We start from the raw sequence: 21,907 nt of genomic DNA, 5'->3' as shown, positions 1-21,907 counted from the left end.
GCTCACACCTGGTGCTCTCATTAACGCCGCTTACCAACGACGATCACTTTCCTATGAATACCTTCAGCTCTCTCTCTCTATGTTGGGAAGTTTCTCTCACTATTCACTAAAGGTTCACTACTACAATAATATTATGGAATGGCCGAATTACTTAGTGTATAACTATTTCCCTAGCTCAAGGGCTCCTCTCTCTCCCTAATTATTCAGTGGCTACTTACCTGATCAGGGGCAGCATCTGTTCTGGTTGTAACACCTGACTAGAAGGAAAGGTTACCTGCGCTTTAAGAACAAGAGACACAGACTGTATGCAAAAGTTATTCCCTGATTTAAGCGCTCCTATTTCCTTTTTAGAAAGATTAGCTCTATCATAAGAACAACACATGCGCACTGGTTCACTAAGAACTGGGGTATCTTTATTACAATAACAATAAAATGGGAATAGACACATACACAGATCTGCGGGGTCTCTGTAACTAACAGGAACTGTAACACACCGCTGAAAGAAAAAGGATTAGACATACAATAGCCTAGGGAATAAAGACAAGATTACGGTGTAAGTGTAAAGCAAACTAGTTCAGACTACCTCACCTATTAGAAGGAATGTTTCTCTCTCTGGTGGAATCAGGGCTCTCTCTCTCTCCCTCCGTCACCACAGCTTCACTCCTCTGGCTCAACTGCTCCAGCTGGCAGCTTCAACTCCTCCATCTGCTTTAATGCATTCTGATAAACTGGCAGCCCCAGCTGATAGTTCCAACTTTGTTCATATGACTGCTCTCTCCAGCTTCAGCAATTATTTGCCTTCTCTCTTCATTCCAGAAAACCAATTGAACTGAACTGTACTCTGCAGCTCCAGCAAACATCCTACTCCCCTCTCTTCAAGAACCAAACTGACCACTCCTCCTCTCCCGCTAATATGGAATCCTCTCCCCTCATGGAAATTTCCAACAGAGGGCTGCCTCCCACCGAATTCCTGTGCTTGCTCCAGAACTCTCCGCGCAACCGCAGTGGCCATCTGCATGTTACGTCTGGGCCCAAGAGACAAACACATTCTTCCAATAAGAACCAGTCCTGGCTGGTTTTCCCCTAGCAGACAACAGGCTTAACTATAAACATTACCTTTACCCTGCAAGCATCTCAGCTCTGCAGGGACAGAAAGCAAAATGGAGTCTCTCTAGTTCTGGGCCTTGTAGGCCTGAGAAGGATGAAATAACCCTTAGCTCTGTCAGAGTACCTACACAAACCATACCAATATGTAATATAAAGTCAGGACTACAAAGGACACATAATTATGTCAAAGCCAATAGGCAATAGATGGATTAGAGTCAAGAATAAGGGATCTATCATATAAAGCAGCTATCCTCTTCTAGGTCTGGAAGAAAGGGCTTAAAAGGGCCTTCACAAGGTAAGAATACAGATTATAGATGTTAGCAAGCTTAAAGTCATCATCACTCCGAAATAGAGCCAAAAACCATGTCAGAACAGACACATAATAGTATACCTAGACCACCAGAAAATTGATATTGTCTATCTGCAGGAAAAGCACCTGTACCCAGACACCTAGAAAAAAATGGCAGGCAAATAGGGAGGATGTGTGGATAACGTTTGCGCTCCTTGATTCGAATGAACAGTGTTCTTTGTTTTAATTATTGTTCCTCAATTTTTGGGTGCCAGTAGGTATCACCTCCTGATCCTGAGGTGTGGCTTGTAGATACTTATGTATAGGAGTTCTCCAACCAGGAAAAAACTAAACCGCCTGGCTCTCCTTAGGTATGTTCTTTATATTTAGTAATTATAGGACATCGAAATGTAAATCAATTTTTCTTTTTATTCTTTTCTTTTTTTATGAGATCCACAAAGGTAATGCTAGTCTCACAATACAATTCACAGTGCATTGTGATTTTTCCACAAATTACAAAGACCAAACTGGCAACACATAGATATGCATCATCTTACACATCCTACTCATGGGGAACCTTGGTCTTAGTTAGGAAAGGGGTTGTCCCTTTCTAATCCATATATACATGCTCCGATGATCAGGGCAGCTATATGATTATACAAAGCAAAATTAATGATACCCGCACAACTCTAGTGAAAACATACGGCCCAAATACTGATGACCCAGCCTTTTATATGGCGATGTGGAACAACCTTTTCTTACACTAACGACACGCACCGTTCTGTGAGGGGGCGACTAGACCTCAATACTTGCTAGAACCCCACTATTGAAAGATCAGCCTCCACGCACAGGCATGGTAAGGGGGCTGTTCAAACTATACTATCAGGCATAGAAGATTATGGAATGCTAGATTTGTGGAGAACAATATCTCCCACCAAGCACGAATGCAGATGCTTATCTTCAATTCATAACACATAGTCTCAGGTGGACCACTAGCTGGCGACTTGTGATTAAATTGACTGGACATGGGCTATTACACACCTCCCCAGAATCCTTATCAGACCATTCCCTGGTGTTGCTCACAATAGCGATCCACACACATGCACCCACACAATTCCTTTGGAGGATCTGGTCAACAGAGGTCACAGACCCTGTATTTTGCAACAAATACGGTCCAACATATTAGCATACTTTGAGGACTACACAGGTTCTGTGGCTAGGGCGATTACTCACTGGGAAGCGTTGAAGGCCACCATTAGAGGAACATGCATTAGTAAACATGTAGGCATCCTTAAAGCACTACATATTCAACTGTGTAACAAGGAAAAGATAGAAAGGTCAGAACTCCAGCAGCAAACATGCCTAGACCCTACAATTTTAGTTCATATATGTTTGTTGGTGACAGATTAGAATACCACAGTAGACCTAGAGATCAAAAATGTCCGCACATGCAGTGGTGAGGAAGTATGGAGAGAGAAGAAGACTGGGACAAGCTCTGGCTCAAAAGCTAAAGACACTGTGGACACACAGGAACATACTCAAAATCACTTCTCCCTATGCCACGGAACACTGACAACAAGAACAAACTGGCAGTCTTCACAGATTATTATACTAACCTATATCAAAAGCATGACCTGGGCTCCGTTGACGAGCAGACCGGCGACCTGAATGAGATTGCACTGGCCTGGGTCTTGGAGGGACAATGGGAATTTCTAGCACAGCCCACCCCAGTAGATGAGATCAAATAGTCAATATCAAGTCTTCCAACGAGCAAAGCCCCAGGACTAGATGCTCTAATGATTAAAATGTATAAATAATTTTCTCCCCTCCTACCACCACACTAGCTTGCACTATATGAGAAGGCCTATAACGCATAACTGTTACCCCCCCACAGTACGAGACATGCTTATAAACCCCCTCTTTAAACCACAAAAAGAAACAGAGCACTGCAAGTCGTATAGGTCTCTATCGCTCATAAACATGGATACACAGATTCTTGCACAACTTATTTCTATCAGGTTCATGCCTCTCTCACCAAACTTTCTATAACGGGATCAGTCAGGATTTATGGAGAAAGGTTTATGTTGCATAACTTACACACCGTTTTTACACTACTCCACTAACTCAACCCTCAACCCCTTACTTGGCACCGCCAAAGCCTTTGACTCTATAGAGTCGGGTTACATGTTTGCAATGGAAGGACATGCCTGCAAACTTCATACATTGGACTGAATTATTGTACACTGGTCCAACAGCCTAAGTACGGATTAATGGCAATACCACCAAACCCATAAAAATCTGCAGGGGTATGAGGCAGGGCTATATTCTTCCCCCCTGCTATTCGCTATTTCACTGGAATCACTGGCCTGCACCATACGGCAGCACCAGGCTGTATCAGCTCTGTGCTTCGCTCAGAGACCAATCATACATTGGACTGAATTATTGTTCACTGGTCCAACAGCCAGAGTACAGATTAACCCGTTTACTGCTTCGAACGTTCAGCGCCAGGGCTGAACGTTCGAAAAAACGGGTGCGGCCGCGTCGGCCGCGCGCAGCACCAGGGAGGTAGCTCGCGCGACGTCCAACGGCCGACGGCAGCAGCGTTAGGGATAATGGTAATACCACCAAACCCATAACCATCTGCAGGGGTTTGAGGCAGGGCTATGTTCTTCCCCCCTGCTATTCGCGATAGCACTGGAATCACTGGCCTGCACCATACGGCAGCACGAGGCTGTATCAGCTCTGTGCTTCGCTCAGAGATCACTCACCATCTCCTTACATGCCGATGACATGGTATTGTACGTTCAGAGCCCAAGACCCACCTTGTTCCGCTGATGTATGAGTTACTTACCTTCGGTAACAGTTTTTCTGGTAGAGACCATTCTAGCCGCAGATTCCTTAACGTACAATTATCCCCAGGCGTGAGACTGGATCCGGAAAACTTTTTTGCCACAGCATCCCTGTGCGCCGGGGGAGGTGGGGCATCAAGCGACTCCGCCCAGCCGTCGTCCGCGTACGTGACGTCAGCGAGGTCACATAAGTCCCATACCGGTGCACCTACGTCAGTTTTCTTCGGAGAACTTTTCCGCACCACAACGTGGAGCCACCAGACAAACTGGAAAAAGGAATGGTGACGAACAACACCATAAGGAGCAGTGCCAACACCGCAGTACCCAAAGGCAGGGAAAGACGAAAAAACAGAGAACAGCACTGAGCAGCCACCCTGTCAGCATGTATGCAGCCGCCCCCCCCCCAGGCAAGGAACATACGTAAAATGTCATGACAACATGTAGCAGGAGTATAACCCCAACCAAGAACAACAAAGGGGAACCAGTTGCAAGACAAACAGGGAATGACAAACCTCCAAGGCAACCCCAGCAAGGAGTGTGACAAATCCCACAAAGGAACAAGGGCAAGGCACAGCCCATAGGTTAGCAGAGGGACTAGTACCCTTAATAACAAAGAGGGGGGGGCGGGGAGGGACGAGAGAGAGGCAAGAATCAACCCCGGAGCAACCAGAGCAGAGGGGCACAGGAGTACCATAGACCCATCCTCCAGAGTGCCAAAGAGGAGGAGAAGAACAAGAAACAAGACACATCATCCTGTCACAAGAAAGAAAAAATGCACTCACAGAAGACATAGCCACCCACCGGGAGGCGAGTGCAGAAGCCAAAGGTCCTCGCAGAACGGGGAGGAAGGGCGGGCCATGAAGGAATCTGCGGCTAGAGTCGTCTCTATCAGATACACCTTTACCAAAGGTAAGTAACTCGTACATCTGATAGAGACTACAAGCCGCAGACTCCTTAACGTAGAATAGATACCCTAGCCATACCCATGGGGACGGAGGGTCTGCCAAGGACCCCACCAGCCTGGACATAGCAGAGGGCCCCACCAGGGACTAGTCCAACAGACAGGGCGAGGAGCCCCGCCCTCCAGGCAAGGGAAACCTCCACAAGCAGAACACCACTGACCCCAAGAGGGGTCTGGGAGAAGAAAAAGGAGGCCTGTTCACATTCAACAGTTGAACTAAGGGCCGGGCCGGGGAAGGCCGAAGCAACCCATGCCCCTACAAAGCCACTGAACCTCATCCAACGCCAGGGCAAGGAAGAGCAAGAAGAACAGCCTAGAGGGCCCAAGGAGACAAGGGAAAAGAAGGCGATCCCACCACAGTCGGAAGGCAACAGACCAGACAGAATGGCGCTGACAGCAATAAAGCAGTCGGAAGCAGGAAGAATAGCCCGGAGCCCCCTGGAAGAACGGGCAGTCGACGCCTGGAAGGAAGAGGAGCACAAAACCATCTTAGCCCCTAGGACAGAAAACATGAAGGCGAATAGGAGCCCGGACACACCTCAGCGAGGGGCCGAGCACACGACTCAAAGAAGTAGAACCAGAGCCACGACGCCTAGCCGCAGGCAGTAGGCCAGACCTGGCGAACAACGCTGCGACCCCGGAGAAGGACACCCCGGGGCGCCAGCAAGGCGTTCCAATCCAGCAAGGGAATTGCATCTGCATCATACATAAACACCACGGAGAGCAGAGGCCCGAAGGCGACCACAACCCCCTAGCACAGCGCAAGCTATATAACAGCTACCACTACCCCACATATGGTACGCTAAGTCCCAAGACATGGGAACCCTCTTTGGAAGAAACTTCTGCAGCAGAGGACAACCGAAAGAGCCACGGGTAAAAAAAACCTGCAGAAGGCTTGTCAAGCAGTCCAATAGAAAAAATAAAAGGCCTAATCTCAGGGCCAAACCATGAAGATAACTCAAGCTAAACACACAGTCAAAAAAGGGCCGTCCAGCAGCCAACAAAACCACAGTCTCTGCAAGTAAGACTCAGTGGCCATAAAACACACAGAACTACAAGGGCGACCTACCCCAAAATAGGCCTAAGAACCAGATCAACTCTCCAATCACTAAGGAGGAGGAGGAGGAGGAGGAGGAGGAGGAAGAAGCCTTGCCAAGAACCTCTGGATGGCCAAGTCTGCTGGGGCATGGATTAACAGAGTGCCATCATAGGGAAGATAAACTAGCCATTCCCTAACATTCTCCGGGAACACACTGTCCCGGAGCCAAGCATGGCGGCGAAGGGCCACTGAAGAAGCCATGGCACGACCCAGCACCTCCGTTATGTCCAGAGCGGAGCGAAGAATAAACGCTGCTAGCTCCAGGCCATCCAACACATGGTGAAGCAAGTCAATCTGAACAGTCTCCTTTAACACAGCGGATCCCAAAGACTCAGCCGAGTCCCACAAACAAGAGGTGGCCCTAGCCAACATGCATAAGGTTTTAAGGGCCCGCAGAGCAGCGCTGGTCGAGGCGAAAATGTTGCGTCCCCAAGAGTCCAGCCAGTGGGCCTCCCGGGACGGCAGAGACAACAGTGGCGGCAAGGAGGGAAGGGCAGTCCTCAAAAGTGGGCAGAGGGACGGAGGGAAAGACACGCCGGGTCACGCGGTGCTGGAAGGTGCAGGTGGTGTACGGGCACCGGGTCCCCTGTGGCATGACGCCGCCAAGTCAACCATCAGGGAAGAAAGGAGCAAACCTTCAAAGGGAGCAGCAGCTCCCTCCTACCAGAGCCCTGGTGGAGAATCTCCAGAAGATGGTCAACAGGGAAATGGGCGGCTGGATCACCCATGCGCAAAATACCCACGGCCGTGGACACAGCGTGAGTGAAGGCCGCACCCACCTCCGTTGGGCCCCGCGGTTGAGAAAGCAGCTCCTCCATGGGCGACGGCTGCAAACTAAGGCGGCCGCCTCCGAAACCAAGGGGGCAGCAAGGGCCAGACTTGAAAAGTATAAGAAGGAACCGAGGAGTGGGGGACCTGTTGCACCTCCAGCGAAAGCCGCGGTCTCGGTAAAGGCGGGGAGCTGCCCTTGGATGAAGCCGGGGAAAAAGCCACCATGCGGCGTCCTGTCTCTGGTGAGGACCACACCAGCAGCCACCCAACCTCTGGAGAAGAGGGAGCGTCCGAAGAGAAGTCCGCCACTCGACGCTTGTCCGGCGGCGTAGAGTCCGCCGCCTGAGGCAGGACGCAAAAGGAGATGCCGGACAGGCTTCCCCCGAGTCACACAGCACCGGGGATCAGAGCTGGGACGGAGCCGAAGTGACCAAGGGACGGCGCCAACTCGAGCCGACGAGGCAGCCGCCCGGTGGAGGGGCGGGAGGAACCTGGGGAGTGACAAGGAGCCCTCCACCAGCCTCGATCCCAGAATGGGGCATAGGGGGTCCGCCGACCCATGTGGCGCCACCAAGGCGATTCAGCCTCCGACGAGACCTCAGACGAGGCAGCCGCCTGCGTGGAGGGACGAAAGGGGCCCGGAGGGGGACGAGGGGCCCCCTTCCAGCCTCGACCCATAGCCGGACAAGAGAGGTCCGCCAACCCCTGCGGCACCGCCCTGGCCAGCAGCTGCCGGCGCCGTGGCGGTGTCACCTCAGGCGTAGACAAGGCCGCCGCCTATCCAGAGGGCCGAGAGAGGCTCGGGATGCGACCCGAGCCCCGGCAACCTCCCGCGACACCACAAGGACTCCCACGGGAGTTTAGCGGCGAGGCAGAGGCGCCATGGTCCGAAGGAGGGACCACCGATGGACCGCACCCCAACAGCACCACATCCTCCAAGCCTGGAGCAGTACCAGTCGGCGCCAGGGCCGGAGCCACCGGCGATGCCGCGGAGGGCCCCCTTGCAGTGCACGGATCTGCTGAAGTCCCAGGAGGGGAAGGAGGAGGAGGAGGAGGAGGACAAACCAGTGAGGCCTGCAAAGCCGCCGCATATGCCTCCATCTGGGCTCTCGACACCCCCTCACCGTGAAACGGTGGTTAGGAGGACGAAACACTGGGTTGCATCACCCGCGGAGAGCCCACGCACCCAATAGGCCGGAAACCAGCCCCCGGGGACAAACTGGGACACTTACCCACCAGGGAGTGAAGCAGGCACAGAAAAGGGATGAGGACGACGACGGCAACTTCGAAAACCTTCTGCAGAAGCCGATCAATGACCAAGCCGACCTTGACAGACGTGCCGAGAGTAGTTTCATCCGCTGCTCCCGCCGTGACTTCGGCTTCAACTGTTGGCAGGCCTCACAATCAGTGGAGCCGTGATCTTCCCCCAAACACCACATGCAAATGAGCTGAGGGTCCGTCGCCAACATAAGGCGTCTACACGAAGTGCAAATCTTAAAGCCCGAAGGCATTCGCACACTGTTCCACACAGATAATCACAACCGTGAAAGAAAAAGGGGCCTAAACAGGCCTGGAGCACAGACCGGATCCGCGTTGCACACGGAAAAGGAAAAAACTGACGTAGGCGCGCAGGGTGGGACTTATGTGACCTCGCTGACGTCACGTATGCGGACGCCGCCTGGGCGGAGTCACATGATGCCGTCCCCCCGGCGCGCAGGGATGCTGTGGCAAAAAAGTTTTCCGGATCCAGTCTCACGCCTGGGGATAATTCTACGTTAAGGAATCTGCGGCTAGTAGTCTCTATCATATTTTGGAATATATAACATTTGGGAAATATTTGGGCCTCTGTATTATCTGGGACAAATCTCTGGTCTTCCCGCTAACACCGGCCACCGTGACTTGCCATTTGGAGTACCTGCTATGGTGGAGTACTGGCCTAGTGAAATACCTTGTGATATGGCTACATCGAGACTCAAACGAGATTGTACTTTGGAATTATGGCACTGCTATATCAAGGACAAGGTACAGAGAAGGTCCGAACTTCCATTGTCAATGGCAGAAAGAATAGCCATCCTGAAAATGGTTACACTGCTCAAATTTCTATACTTCTTCGTAAATACTTCCAGAGAGTTACCGCAATATTTCTTTCAGACAGTGCGAACACACCTCACCACCCTTGTCTGGGCAGGTAAACAAACCAGGTTACAACAGCAGTTTCATCTTGCCATATGCATAAGGAGGCTTCGGTGGTCCTGATTTGGGAACTTTCTATTTATGTGCTCAAGTCCAATTTGCACACTACTGGTACAGCTCACACACATGTTGAGGTGGAAGCAGATAGTATAACACCATTCTGACCCATCAGGGAATAGAGTTCAATAACTTAGATAACATCCCTCACCAACAATATCACACTCGACTGCTAACTTTTGCATACTACTGGCTTCGGGCAGCAGTATGAGCTGCGTTCCCTCTTTTCCCGAATGAGGCCCCCACTCTACCTGCACTAAACGCACTGCTGTCCACTCCTTCACACCAGAGATTGATAACCAAGCTCTACAACAGCACTCAAATAACCGAATAATGACACTGAAAGCAATGAGTAGATGTAATGAGACACAGAATACACTACTGACACAAGCTGAATGGGTGTTTTGTTGTACATAAACAGGTATATTATCCCCTAATGGTAACCTGCACATAATGAACTTTAACTATTTGCACCAACTATGCCATTACCCGGACAGACTACACAGATATGAAGTGAAGGAAGTTTCGCACTGAGCGAGATGCGCGGGGATGCTGACTTTGTCCACCTGGCCTGGATATGTCTCTTGGTATACTGCTACTGGACACAAATAACAGATGCACTATCACACATGCTAACAGAATGGATAGATCAGAAACCCCAAATATGCCTTTTAGATTTCATTAAAAAAGTTGCACCACCAGTGCGAAGATTGACAGCACTGGCATTACTGCTGGAAAAAATGATGGGAGTAAATGCAGAGTACCAACAAAGCAGCAAAGGCTGATCAAGTCTACTGTAGAGACCAACTTGAAATGTAAGAATAAGAACTGCCAGTGGCATCCCACCCTAAGGATATATGAGCTCCTCTAACAACCTATCTGCCGACGGAAGGTGAGGAGGCATTGGAGAGACAGTGACTATGCTCACACTAATAAAAGATATTTCGTCCAATGCATTAGTATTGTACCCAACTCTTATATCTGTTGCGTGATTTTCAGCTCAACTGTAGTTCATATGCTGGTATCGATTTTTTTCTGGTATAATTGATTCCTATTGTAATGAATCTAATCTAATAACATTTAATTAAAAAAGGGAGTAATGTGGTTCTGTAAACAGGGCCTACATTGCACCAAATACAGGTCTAGTTCACAAAAGGCGGCAACAAGAATGCACTGTTGTGATCTACCATTTTACCCCAAAAGAAATCACTTTGCCTACCATCCTTCCAAAAAGGTTTCCTCTGTGACAGAGTTGGGCAAGTTGTAGTTACGTCCACTCTGCCAAAGAAATAAAATGAAAGTAGTTAAGAATAGTTAAGAACAGCAATACTGCCATCAAAAACAGATAAAAAGCTTAGCCTTTATTTTCTGCCAAAGAAAAATAATTTACTTACCTTTGATAACGCTTTTCCTAATAGAGACCCTATCTAGCCGAGGACTACTCACCTTTTCAATATTCCCTAGGCGTCAGATTGGATCCAGAAACTTTTCAGCAGTTCCGTTGCTCTCCAGTAGGTAGGGTCGCGGGTTTCCACATTGACTCCATTCTGATTTGGAAAAGACATGCGGAGCCTATAGGCACAGCTCTTGCGCGCTGACTTCAGTTGCTTCCAGAGTGTCCGTGCCACCAGATACAGAGCACCAAAACCAAACTGGTGTGATCAGTGTCCAGATTCTTAGACTTGAGGTCTTAATAATACATAGAGTCCAACAACAGAACAGGGAGGCTGAGAGGGTTGGTGAGGAATTGCAGCTAGAGAGAGCCTCAACTAGAAATAGTATTAGGTAAGTAACTTGTTCTTCTGATAAAAGCTGCTAGCTGCAGATTGCTCACCTTTTGAATGGGTACCAAAACAGTACCTATTTGTAGGTGGGTCTGTGGATAGACTCAGACCAGAAAATCCTGCAGGACTGAACTGGCAAAGTGCCCCTCTTAGCAAATGCGACTGTCCAGAAGATACTGCTCAGTGAATGTATCGAGGGACACACATGTAACCGTTTGGCAAATGTCCAGGACAGGGACTTTGTGTGCCAACGAAATGGGAAGTAAATTTGTCTCTGGTAGAATGAGAATGCAGTCCTTCGAGAGGCTGCTTTTTACCCAATGTATAGCAGATCTTAATGCACAGAACAATCCAGCAGCAAATGGTTCACTACTTCAGCAAAGTCTTGCCTTTTTTTCACTCCAGATATCCCCACAGAGAGCTGATCGTCCAATCGTGCTCTTTGGTATGATCCATGTACAAGCTCAGCAATCTCCTGAGGTCAAAGAGATGGAGTTTTTCCTCCTCTGTAGAGGGTGTGTGGCACAGCATAGAACACTGCCAAGGTGATGATCTGACCAACACAGAACGTTGTCACAATATTCAGGCAAGAAAGATTTCAGTGTCCGCAAAAACAGCTTGTTTGGGAAGAAGATTGTTACAGCGGGTTGACAGAGAGCCTGAAGTTCACTCACGCCACACCGTTCTTATGGCGACAAGGAACACTGTCTTGAGGGTCTTGAGGGTTAGAAGCCGCAAGGAGCAGCTGTGAAGCAGCTTTATGGAAGTGCATAGCCAAAACATAAGGACCAATGTGACATGACAAAGGAAGAGGGAGGAAACAAACGTAAACCTTTCAAAAAGCACATAACAACTGGGGACTTAACCAATGAGGGCTGATCTGGGAACTGCACAAAAGGAGAAAGAACTGAAAGCACCCTTCAAATGTGTCCAGATCAAAACCTTGCTGAGCCAGGGACAAAACAAATAGGAAAACATCAGATAACATTTCCTGGAGGGGGTTTATCTGCTGAGTACCACATTAAGCCACAAATGTATCCAGACAGGCGAATACAGTTTTTGTCAAGGGAGACATGGCTACCGAGACGCCATCAACCACCTCCGGAGAAAGATAGACGGACTTCAGCTGTTGCTGCTCAATCTCCAAGCATGATGGTGGAGATTGCAGAGGGACGGTTGCAGATCCCTGCTCTGCTGCTACAACAGCAGATCCTTCTGGAGGTGCATCCTGATCGGAGGACAAATGCTCAAACCCAAAAGTTCTGGATACCACACTGTCTGCGTTCAATCAGGGGCCACTAGCATGACTTGGGCACATGTGGTCCTGATCTTGTTGAGAACTCTTGGTGGATTTGGTTTCAGCAGAAAGGCAGAGAGAAGCCAGAGATTCACTCAAGGAGGAACACGTCTCCAAGCAAGACACACTTTGGAAACTCTAATGATCAGAAGTGCTGATATTCACAGTTCTCCCCACTGATGGAGAGATCTTGTGCCACCTCTCGTTGCAACTGCCACTCATGATCTGCTAGGCGCTAACGGCTGAGCACGTCTGCATGGCCTTCCTAGGAGCCTCCCAGGTGGTTCACCACCCGAACAATTCCTTGGTGGTCCAGCCATTTCCAGAGGTGCACAGGGTCTGTAACCCCACCCTGCCCTTCTTGATGCAGTATGACATGGCAGTTGTTGTTTGTGAGCACCTACAACAGTCTCCCCTTGAGGGATGCAAGACGTCTTTCAACAGCAAGAGGATGGCCCTCAGCTCCAGAAGGTTGATATGGAGCCAGGACTTGTAATCAGTCACTACTGTCACCCCTGGGATGGGAAGGCAGAGGGGTCTGCCACTGACTCCATCACCACTGCAGAGCTTTTGTAGTCTTTTCCAAAATCTGAACATGGTTATAGAGGTCCTCTTAATGTTGGGCCTACTGAGGCATAGGATCGTACTACAGAGGCCCCATATGCCACCTAACGTCCACAACCAATAGGATACAGGAGGCCATCAATTTTAGCAGTCTCATAGTTAACCTCACTAAAATAAAGGATCGAAGTTGAAAGGTCTGGATCATAGCCAGAATGTCCAGGACTTTCTTTCCAGGGTGAAATGCACACATCTAACCATAACCAGAATGACTCTGATGAAGGGAAGCATCTGCAAAGCAGTCAGGCTTGACTTTAGCATGTTAATAGTGAACCACAAAGATGTCAGGAGGTTTGCCATAGTCTATAAGTGGTTGACTACTGCCTGGGGCGAGTCAATCTTCAACAGCCAGTCATCGAGTTAGCAGAAGACTGGTACCACGACCTCTGCAGGTGTGCAGCTAACACCGCCATCATTTTCCTGAACACCTGAGAAACATTGGTGCAGGTCTATAATAGGATGAAGGCCTCCAGAAATAGCAACCACAACTCACTGCAGGCACAGGCACCTTCTCAATAGCCCCTTTGACCAAAAGGGCTTGCACTTCCAGCTGCAAGATGGACAGTTGGTTCTGTTTTTCCGGGACAAAGGAAGTTGTTGTGGGGTAACTATGAAGGGAAAGGTGTACCCCTTCTGCATAATTTGCAGCACCCACCTGGCATATGGAATAGCCTTCCAATCTGGCAAGAGATATCGGATCATGCCTCTCACCAGGTGGCTGTGCTCTGCTAAGGACAAGCTAAAGAGGTTTGGCTGGTGGGGCTGCAGATAGGGAGTGGACTGGGTAGCCCAATAACCTTGATCATGGGGGTGCATGGAAAAGACTGCAAAACTGATAGGCACCTTTTGAGGGTTGTATTGGATGGTGGTATTGAGTACCTCTGCCGAAGCTGCAAAAGGAGCAGTAAGACTGGTGCAGCTGGCAAGGTAGGGCTGATATGCCTAGGGAGCATGCCATGGCACTGTTCTGCATGAACCACTTGAGAGTGGAATCTGTCTTGTCCATAAGGGACGGCTGGATATTGACTCAAAAACCAGTAAACCGTAGCCAAGCATGGCGGTGAATGGCAGAACTGGTGTCAATGGCACACTTGATTGTGTCCAAGTAGGACAAATTTTGAACTTGGCAGTGTCATGACCGTATGGTATACCCTGGACGTGGACAGATGGAGATCTTCAGTAATACATGGGAGGACTTAAGCCACCGAATACAAAAAAGGGCACAGGAATAGCTCCCCAGAAGGCAGCTAGCATTTACTGTTAGAAGCGCCAGGCTGGTGGACAAAAATACTGTTTTCTGGAACATTTCCATCCATGTTGACTCCCTATTGGGAATAGTTGATAAAGTGTTAAGTTAAATCTTGCTTGAAGATGCCTGCACACCCCAAGCTTCCAGGGGAGGAGTGTTGAAATAAAAATGCTGGATCACCAAGAGCAGGGTGATGGTGCTGTGTAATCTGCAAAACACACAGGGTGATGGACGGAATGTTGCACAATGGCAAAACATTCACCCCCAGATTCTGGTCCAGGGAAGACATGGCTTGGCAGTTCGGGCTGGACTGTTCCCATGAGGCACAGGTTCAAGACTGATTTGCATATGGCCATGTCTGAACTGGGGTGACTTGATGAGCAAAATAACAATGGATTAAACCCAGATCTGTGGCTAGGGGTGAATGTTTTGCCATTGTGCAACATTCCGTCCATCATCTTGTGTGTTTTGCTGTTCACCCTATGTGGGAAAGGTATGCCCAGACGTGGGTCCCGTGCTCACTAGGCCACTGGAGTCAAGCTATCCTGGATGAAGACGGCTGATAGCCAGATACCGGTCCTAGGATGCTTGATTCTGGTCCAGGGAAGACATGGCTTGGCAGTTCGGGCTGGACTGTTCCCATGAGGCACAGGGTCAAGACTGATTTACATATGGCCATGTCTGAACTGGGGTGGCTTGGTGAGCAAAATAACGATGGATTAAACCCAGATCTGTGACTAGGGCGGAATGTTTTGCCATTGTGCAACATTCCGTCCATCATCTTGTGTGTTTTGTTGCTGTGTAATCTTACAGCTGACTAGGGGATCAGAGCAAGGTTTGCCTAGGCCTCCAACAAGGTATCTGTAAGGGCTTCATTAAAAGTTAGGAGGTTCTCAGTGGATATTTGACCCTGCTGAAAGACTACTGTAAGAACATTGTTCTTGATTTCCGAGATGGGGAGCTTCAGCCTCTATCTATGTATAACGATGGTGTAAGAAGCACTCTCCTCAGTCGCAGAATCAGGAGTGAGAGGATCCCCAAATCAAGGGAGGTACCAGGGCCACTAACCTCCTGCAGATTGTTATACCAATTCTCCTTGTGACATGGTTTGCCAATCTTACCCACCCATTGTAGTCATTGTCTGAATCCGTACCAAACTGGGAATGCAGAGTGTGCGTTTTTCCTTCTAGAGGCAGATCAAGTGGAGGCGGGCCTCTACGGCATTCGAGTGCAGCCTCATTCAAAGCTGGCAGGAGTCTCATCTTCCAGCATCCATAAAATCAGCATAGAGGCACCAGGAATCGGTGTGCAATGTTGGTCAGGACTGGAGCTGGAGGCAGCAACATTGAGGGCTCGACCATCACCGAGGGTGAACCAGCCATTGGTAATCCAGGTAGGGAACCTCTTGTCTTACAGGCGTGCCAGAGCAAGTCAGAAATAAACCAAAGACTCGGAACATTGCATCAACAAACTCTTCAATCTGTTTAGGAGTGGCAGACGCCCCCGTATACTCGGGTTTGCCAAAACAAGTTGCAGGATCCCCGAAGGCAAACATATGGTGCCATCCTCGTTCCTTCTCAGAGGAGTGTCAATGGCGTGAAGGGGCCAAGGCACACTTACATTTCTTCTGTTTTCTCGTTGACTTACCCAAGGACTTTAATGCAGACAATGACGACCTCTGGAATGACTCTTGCGACTTCTGGATCTCAAACTGGACCAGCATGAACTTTCGACTTGGACCGGACTCGTTGTAGAGTCTTTTAGTGGTTGCCGATGTAAGGTTTTGCCTCATAGTTTGGTTTAATTGATTTTCAGCACCACAGGCCTTAGAGTCATGGCTCAACCATAGGCACCACAGGTAAAATTGATGAGGATTTATCACACACATTTGTTTGCAACAATCCTTACAGGGTTTAAAACCTGGTATTTTGGGAGGTGACATATCCCTTGCACACTGAAAAAGTAGCAATTTTTAATCATTTTTTTAAATTGAGATAAGATCTCAAAGTGACAATAGGTAGCTCTAGATCTGCATCCGATGGCACAGAAAGGAAAATAATGTAATTTCCAGAGCAGAAAGACATTAGTGCAGAGCCACACAGCGGCGCCTACCAGCGCACAGAGGTACTGCTGAAAGGTTTCAGGATCTAATCGGATACCTCGGAATATTCAAAAGGTAAGAATTCCACAGGTAGAAGTCTCCATCAGAAATGTAAAATCGCTGTATTTTTTACTTTTTCAACCACCATATTATATTAAATCCACAGAGAAGTGAAAGGTGCAGATGTAATTTTAAAATAATACAGTTATCCAACGTTTAGACTATTACTGTAGGAAATGTACCCTTTTGGTAGGGTCGCCCTGTATTTTTGCTTTTGCTGATCACTGACTTTGCTGACTGCAGAACTATGTGCACTTTACCCTTTCTACCAGTTGTAAAGTGCTTGTGCTCACCCTTACAAAATGATGAAACGTGCATACCCCCGATTGGCACATTTAACTTATCTATAAGTTCTCTGTATATGAAACAAAAGTGTACCCTGGACACCCATTGTGCACCCACTACAGTGACAGTGTAAACATGACCGGAGGCCTACCAAGTGTACCCTGCCTGTTTAAAACTGCAAATTCAACCTGTCAAAATAAACCCCTGTAGACCAGCCTAAAACATCCTTTTAAATATTATTAAGTCACACTATGTAGGCCTTACTAGCCGTAAAATAGGGTACATGGGATTTAAAGGTAGGACATGTAAAAATGTAATGTCAAAACTTTCCATAGAGGGAAAAGCCCCCAAAATCTATTTGCATTGCAGCAGGGTTAGCAGCTACACAGAAAAGCACTAGGATACAATATTAAATAAAATAATGGTATCTATGGCTAAGAGTCAGCTACAATTGTTATTCTTGAGCATTTTAAAATAGTTATTACCAGCCCAATTTACTGTTCAGGTTGTATTTGTAACAAATATTTTGGAAAAAGGCACTTTTACCAAGTCACATTTTCCCTGCCTAAAGCTTGTGGGTGCTCATTTGCATGAACCCAACTGTCATCCAGGAGCTAAAAAGGCCCCTTTGATGAGGTGCAAACTTGTTCCCAGAGTTGAGACAAAGGTCTTGGAGGGGGGGAAGGTGTTCTGTTCCTCTGGCAGGAAGTCCACCCGGGCTGTGCCCTGGAATTTGATTAACTTTAAAGAGCCCAACCTTGTCACTGGAAAATGTTAGCTTAAACTGGGTAGGACCCTTTGTTGTTCTCCCAGTCAGGAAGGTGCAAATCCCAGTGGAAGAGGAGCTGCCCCCAGAACTGGTTTAAATTGACCACAGATGAGGGGGTGCTCATTTCCTTGGCCACATCTCTGCAGTGGGCACACGGGCTCTGCACAGAGGAAGAAGAGTTTCACCATCCTGGATTAGGCAGAGAGGGGCCCTGTTGGATGAATATAAGATGTTACAACGCAAACAATTATAACGCAGCCATTAAAACGCATTTTTAGAAAGAAATGCGTTACTTACCTGTAACTGCAGTTATCCAGTATTAGTGTCTTTCATAGATTCACATGCCTGAATCATTCCCCGTCGTCGAGACGGGAGCCTCCGGTATATAAAAAAGTAATGTCCTAAGACATACACATAAAGGAATAGGCCTAAGGGTCTCACCTTAGTGTCCTATCTAGGTCCTTATGCAGGAAGGACCAAACAGAGTAGGCCCAAGGGTCCCACCTTGGTAGCCTATCTGTGTCCTTTTGTAAAAAGGACCAAAGTAAAGAGAAACAACCAATCAGCTACTACCTCCTTCTAGAACCTTCCTGTCAGGAGCCTCAGTCTCTCAGATTTTCGTACACACCAAGCTAGTTAGGCGTAAACTTGTTAGAGAGATAGGTGAGTCCTTCCAGGGGAGGCGGGAGGGTGCATGTGAATCTATGAAAGACACTAATACTGGATAACTTCAGTTATACAGGTAAGTAACGCATTTCTTATCCAGTATTTGGGTGTCTTTCATAGATTCACATGGCTGAATCAGAGTAGCAAGCAATACAATATGCACATTCTGTGATGGTATAGCATATATAAGTCTGAAGATAATACATATCTGCGACTGTAAATCAACAACATACAATGTGAAGTAGTATCTAGGAATAAAGAGATGTGCATACCAGTAAGGAGAGTAGGGTCTGCAATCCTATGATCACCCAGATTTTTTGCTTTTTGTTTCACTGGTTTACGACTTTCTCTGGCTGTGGGCCTGCCAATCAGACCCACAGCCTGGCTGTTCTCTTTCTAAATTACGACATGTACCCTAGGTGCATTTACCAATTGGTACTGGGCCACCTTATCAGACCCTGTAACTCAGGGCATAGGTGTACCCAGGGCTGCCAGGGGCTGCAGCATGTATTATGCCACCCCTGGCTGGCCTCCTAAATTTGACACAACTGGCTGCACGACAGCTGGGGCAAAGGCATGTAACCACCCTTTGCTGTAGGTGTAGTATACCTATACCTAACCCTAAATTGGACACACAAATTCCTATCAGTCACTCCTATGGCAGGCCTTGACAATCCTGAAGGCAGAGTGCTTGGAATCATGTGAGATGGTGCTCTGGCATGAGCTGAGCCTGTCTGCAGCTTGCGGAACCAAGTCCTAATAGCTGTTCCATGATATCACATACCATATACTCTTAAGTGCATTATAATCCTCGCGGTTAAATGTTAACTTTGGTATTGCTTTATCAAAACATGTCGAGTGAGGTGTCATACGAATTGGAATACTAACCCCTCGCCAATTCTGGCGACGGGGTTAGCATTCCACCCTTCTAGAGGGACACGACATGTATGTAACTGTGAACCCCGGTTAAAGTTAACTGAAGCCTCAGCTCCACAAAATGGATGCTGCCACCACAGACACGAGTCTGACCTCCTGCTGCTGGGAGTCCTTCCAGCGAGGGAGGCCTGGACAAAGGGTTTCCTGTCCGGGGCGGTGCTAGCACCGTCCCAGACATGGTTTTGTGTATCCTGGGTAGGCAGGGCTTTTCAGGAAGGTGACTGCTGAGTGGCACCCCGGTGCTCACTACGCATAGGCCGGTCTGAACCAGTTCCAGGGGCACACCAGCCCCTGGCCTGGGGAAGTCCGGCATGGCTGAGGGGTGTAACCACCCCCCACCTAGTCCCACCCATAGGCAGGACCTAGTCACCGGGTCAGCCCCCTTTTTTAGTATAAAGATGGGAGCGGGCCCCCTGTTCAAATTAGATCATCTTTGGAATCAAGACACGACTTTCTGCGAAAGGACTTCAAGATTTCTTCCTCAAGATTCTCCCTTGTGGCTAAGGAGTAGTCACCCTGCATCAAGCGGGCACCATCCTAAGGACACTGCGGTCTGCTGCAAGTCCTTCTTCACGAATCCGACGACCCAGCTCGACGAGACCCGGCTTCCCTGGCACCTCTGACCTCTACTCACCTCTACAGCAAAGCTGAGAACCGTGAGTGCGACGAGACCTCGAGGGACCGACGATCGCCAAGACTGCACGACTTCTTTGTACCAAGCCCACCGAGTCTCCCACTGGTGAGTGCTTTGGGGTCCGAGAAGCCCCAACCCTGCGCAGCTCCAGCACCCAAGATCAGCCTCCCTGCATCTCCACGATCTGCGTGGGGCCCTTCTGCTGTTTGCTGTGCACCGCGTTGTTTGGCTACTAGCCGGCTGGCTTGTGGCCTTCTGAACGACGCCCGACGACATCACTGCTGCTGGTCTGGTTGCTCCAGACTGGCCCTTGCTTCCTCCTTGAAGAGAGGCACCCCGGACCCTCCTGGTCCACTCCAGACGCCATTTTAGGTCCACCGCGTGGGCTTGAATTTGCCAAGGCTTTGTTGCCCAATCCTGGGTCCAGCGACGCCGACAGCTTCTATCTTCGTGGGACAGCTCGATCCTCCTTCCTGGTAGCCGACAACGCCTCCTGGTCCGTGAGATCTCCGAGCCCAGCGTCACCCACACGCCTTGTCGAGGTGGCTACCATCCGGTGCCCTCCTGGTGCCCACTGACTACTGGCTAGTAGTCTCGAACTTGGTACCCTCTGCTTTCAGGTGTCATCTTCCATCGATCCAGGCTTGGATCCACCGAACTTTCTTCACTGGTCGCCTGCCAGCAACTTCTTTCTTCCAGGCTCCTGGTCCGTCAACGAGGATTTCTGACGTCTTTTGAGTCCTATGCAGCTGCAGCCCCTGGGCTAGGTAACTTCGGCATTTCGGTGCCCCAGCATAGCCTCACTATCCAAGGGTCAGAATCTACTTTCGTTTTCTCCCTATCAGGTCGGGTTCGCCCGAGAACACTAACTTTGCAAATTCTAGCTACCATAGACTTTGTCCCGCATCTCGCGTGAGAGTGCACACACTGCACCCGAGTCCCCTGGGTCTCCTAGAAGTAATCTAACGATTCTATAGTCAAGTCCTAGCGATTCCAAAGCCTATTAGTACTGTACTTACCTGCTAGTAATTTCGCATTCCACTTTTCAAGTATATGGTTTTTCGTGACCCTCGGGCATTTGTATATACTGTGCTAACTTAAGTATTTTTGTAAGAGTTTTGGTTTGTGCTTAGTACCCTGTCCTCATAAAGAGTACAGGGCTGTTGTGATCTTTAATAAATAACTGTTTATTTTCATAACACTTGTGTGGTGTCCTTTCACTTGGTGTTCAAGGGGTATATGTGGTATAACAGCTGGCTTAACACGCCCTCTCGAGTCTTTAGCCTTAGACTGCTCGTATCCACGCTACTAGGATAGCTGGTCTATAAGGTTGACTTACAACCAATCATCAATAAGGGTTGCTGGACTGATACATAGTGTTCACTAGAATAGTGACCACTGCATATCAGGCCACCTTCTCACATTGGTGAGCCGCGGTTGGGATTTGAGCTTGCTGTTGTTTTACCACACGTATCCTAAGAATATCTTGTGAAAGATCACATAAGTACTGTTAGTACATATAATCAAGCTTAGAATACTCTGAGTTCTACTGAACCAGCTGTTGCAGCTCCTCAAGGCTTAGCACACCTTGGCTGCAACTCTTAGCAAGGGATCAGTAGGGAAACACATGGTGCAGGTAGGTGCATCACTTACACCACACTAGAAACAGTATGTCGGACAAAGGAGGAAACACTGAGTCTCCCCTTGTGTCAGTTGACCTTCCACAGGTCATCCCTTCAAGATATACTGTGCTTAGCTTCCATGAGTTACGACAAGTATGTACCTCTAGGAAGATTAAGCAAGGGGCTAACCCCACCACCTCCTTTCTGATTGGTCTCTTGGAGACTTATGATGCCAGAAAAGCTGAGAGACTTCTTAGCTCTTCTAATCCAGAAGGAGGCATGCCTCCCCTTGAGGGAACCAGAGGTGACCCTGACCTCATCCACCTCTCAACTGAGAATGAAGATGTGGAGTAGGATGAGAATGAGGATCCCTCTGGAGATGAGGCAGACAAGGGACAGGTAGAAGTCGTTAGACTAACCAGGTCCAACTTAAGCAAACATGACAGTGGTACTGGGGGACCCCTGGGGCCACTATCAGGTCAGCTTAACATTGGGAATGGACGAGCCAGATCTCTGTCAAGAGGCTCTGGCAGATCCCTTCAAACCAATGGCTCTCA

General features: G+C 48.7%; 1 protein-coding gene across 1 annotated transcript in view; it reads right to left on the bottom strand.

The window, feature by feature from the left end:
• Nucleotides 1–21,907, bottom strand: part of ZNF541 (zinc finger protein 541) — a 1,260,340-nt gene that overhangs the window by 1,030,192 nt on the left and 208,241 nt on the right. The window contains exon 4 of the mRNA XM_086938682.1: nucleotides 10,546–10,604. Within this exon, the coding sequence (XP_086794808.1) occupies nucleotides 10,546–10,604 (59 nt within the window). The remainder of the gene's footprint in view (nucleotides 1–10,545; nucleotides 10,605–21,907) is intronic.

Source organism: Lissotriton vulgaris, chromosome 9 (genome assembly GCF_964263255.1).
Source record: "Lissotriton vulgaris chromosome 9, aLisVul1.2, whole genome shotgun sequence".
In the NCBI taxonomy this organism is placed as follows: domain Eukaryota; kingdom Metazoa; phylum Chordata; class Amphibia; order Caudata; family Salamandridae; genus Lissotriton; species Lissotriton vulgaris.
The sequence above is the reverse complement of the archived record's forward strand: the minus strand, read 5'-3'. Positions and strand labels throughout refer to the sequence as shown.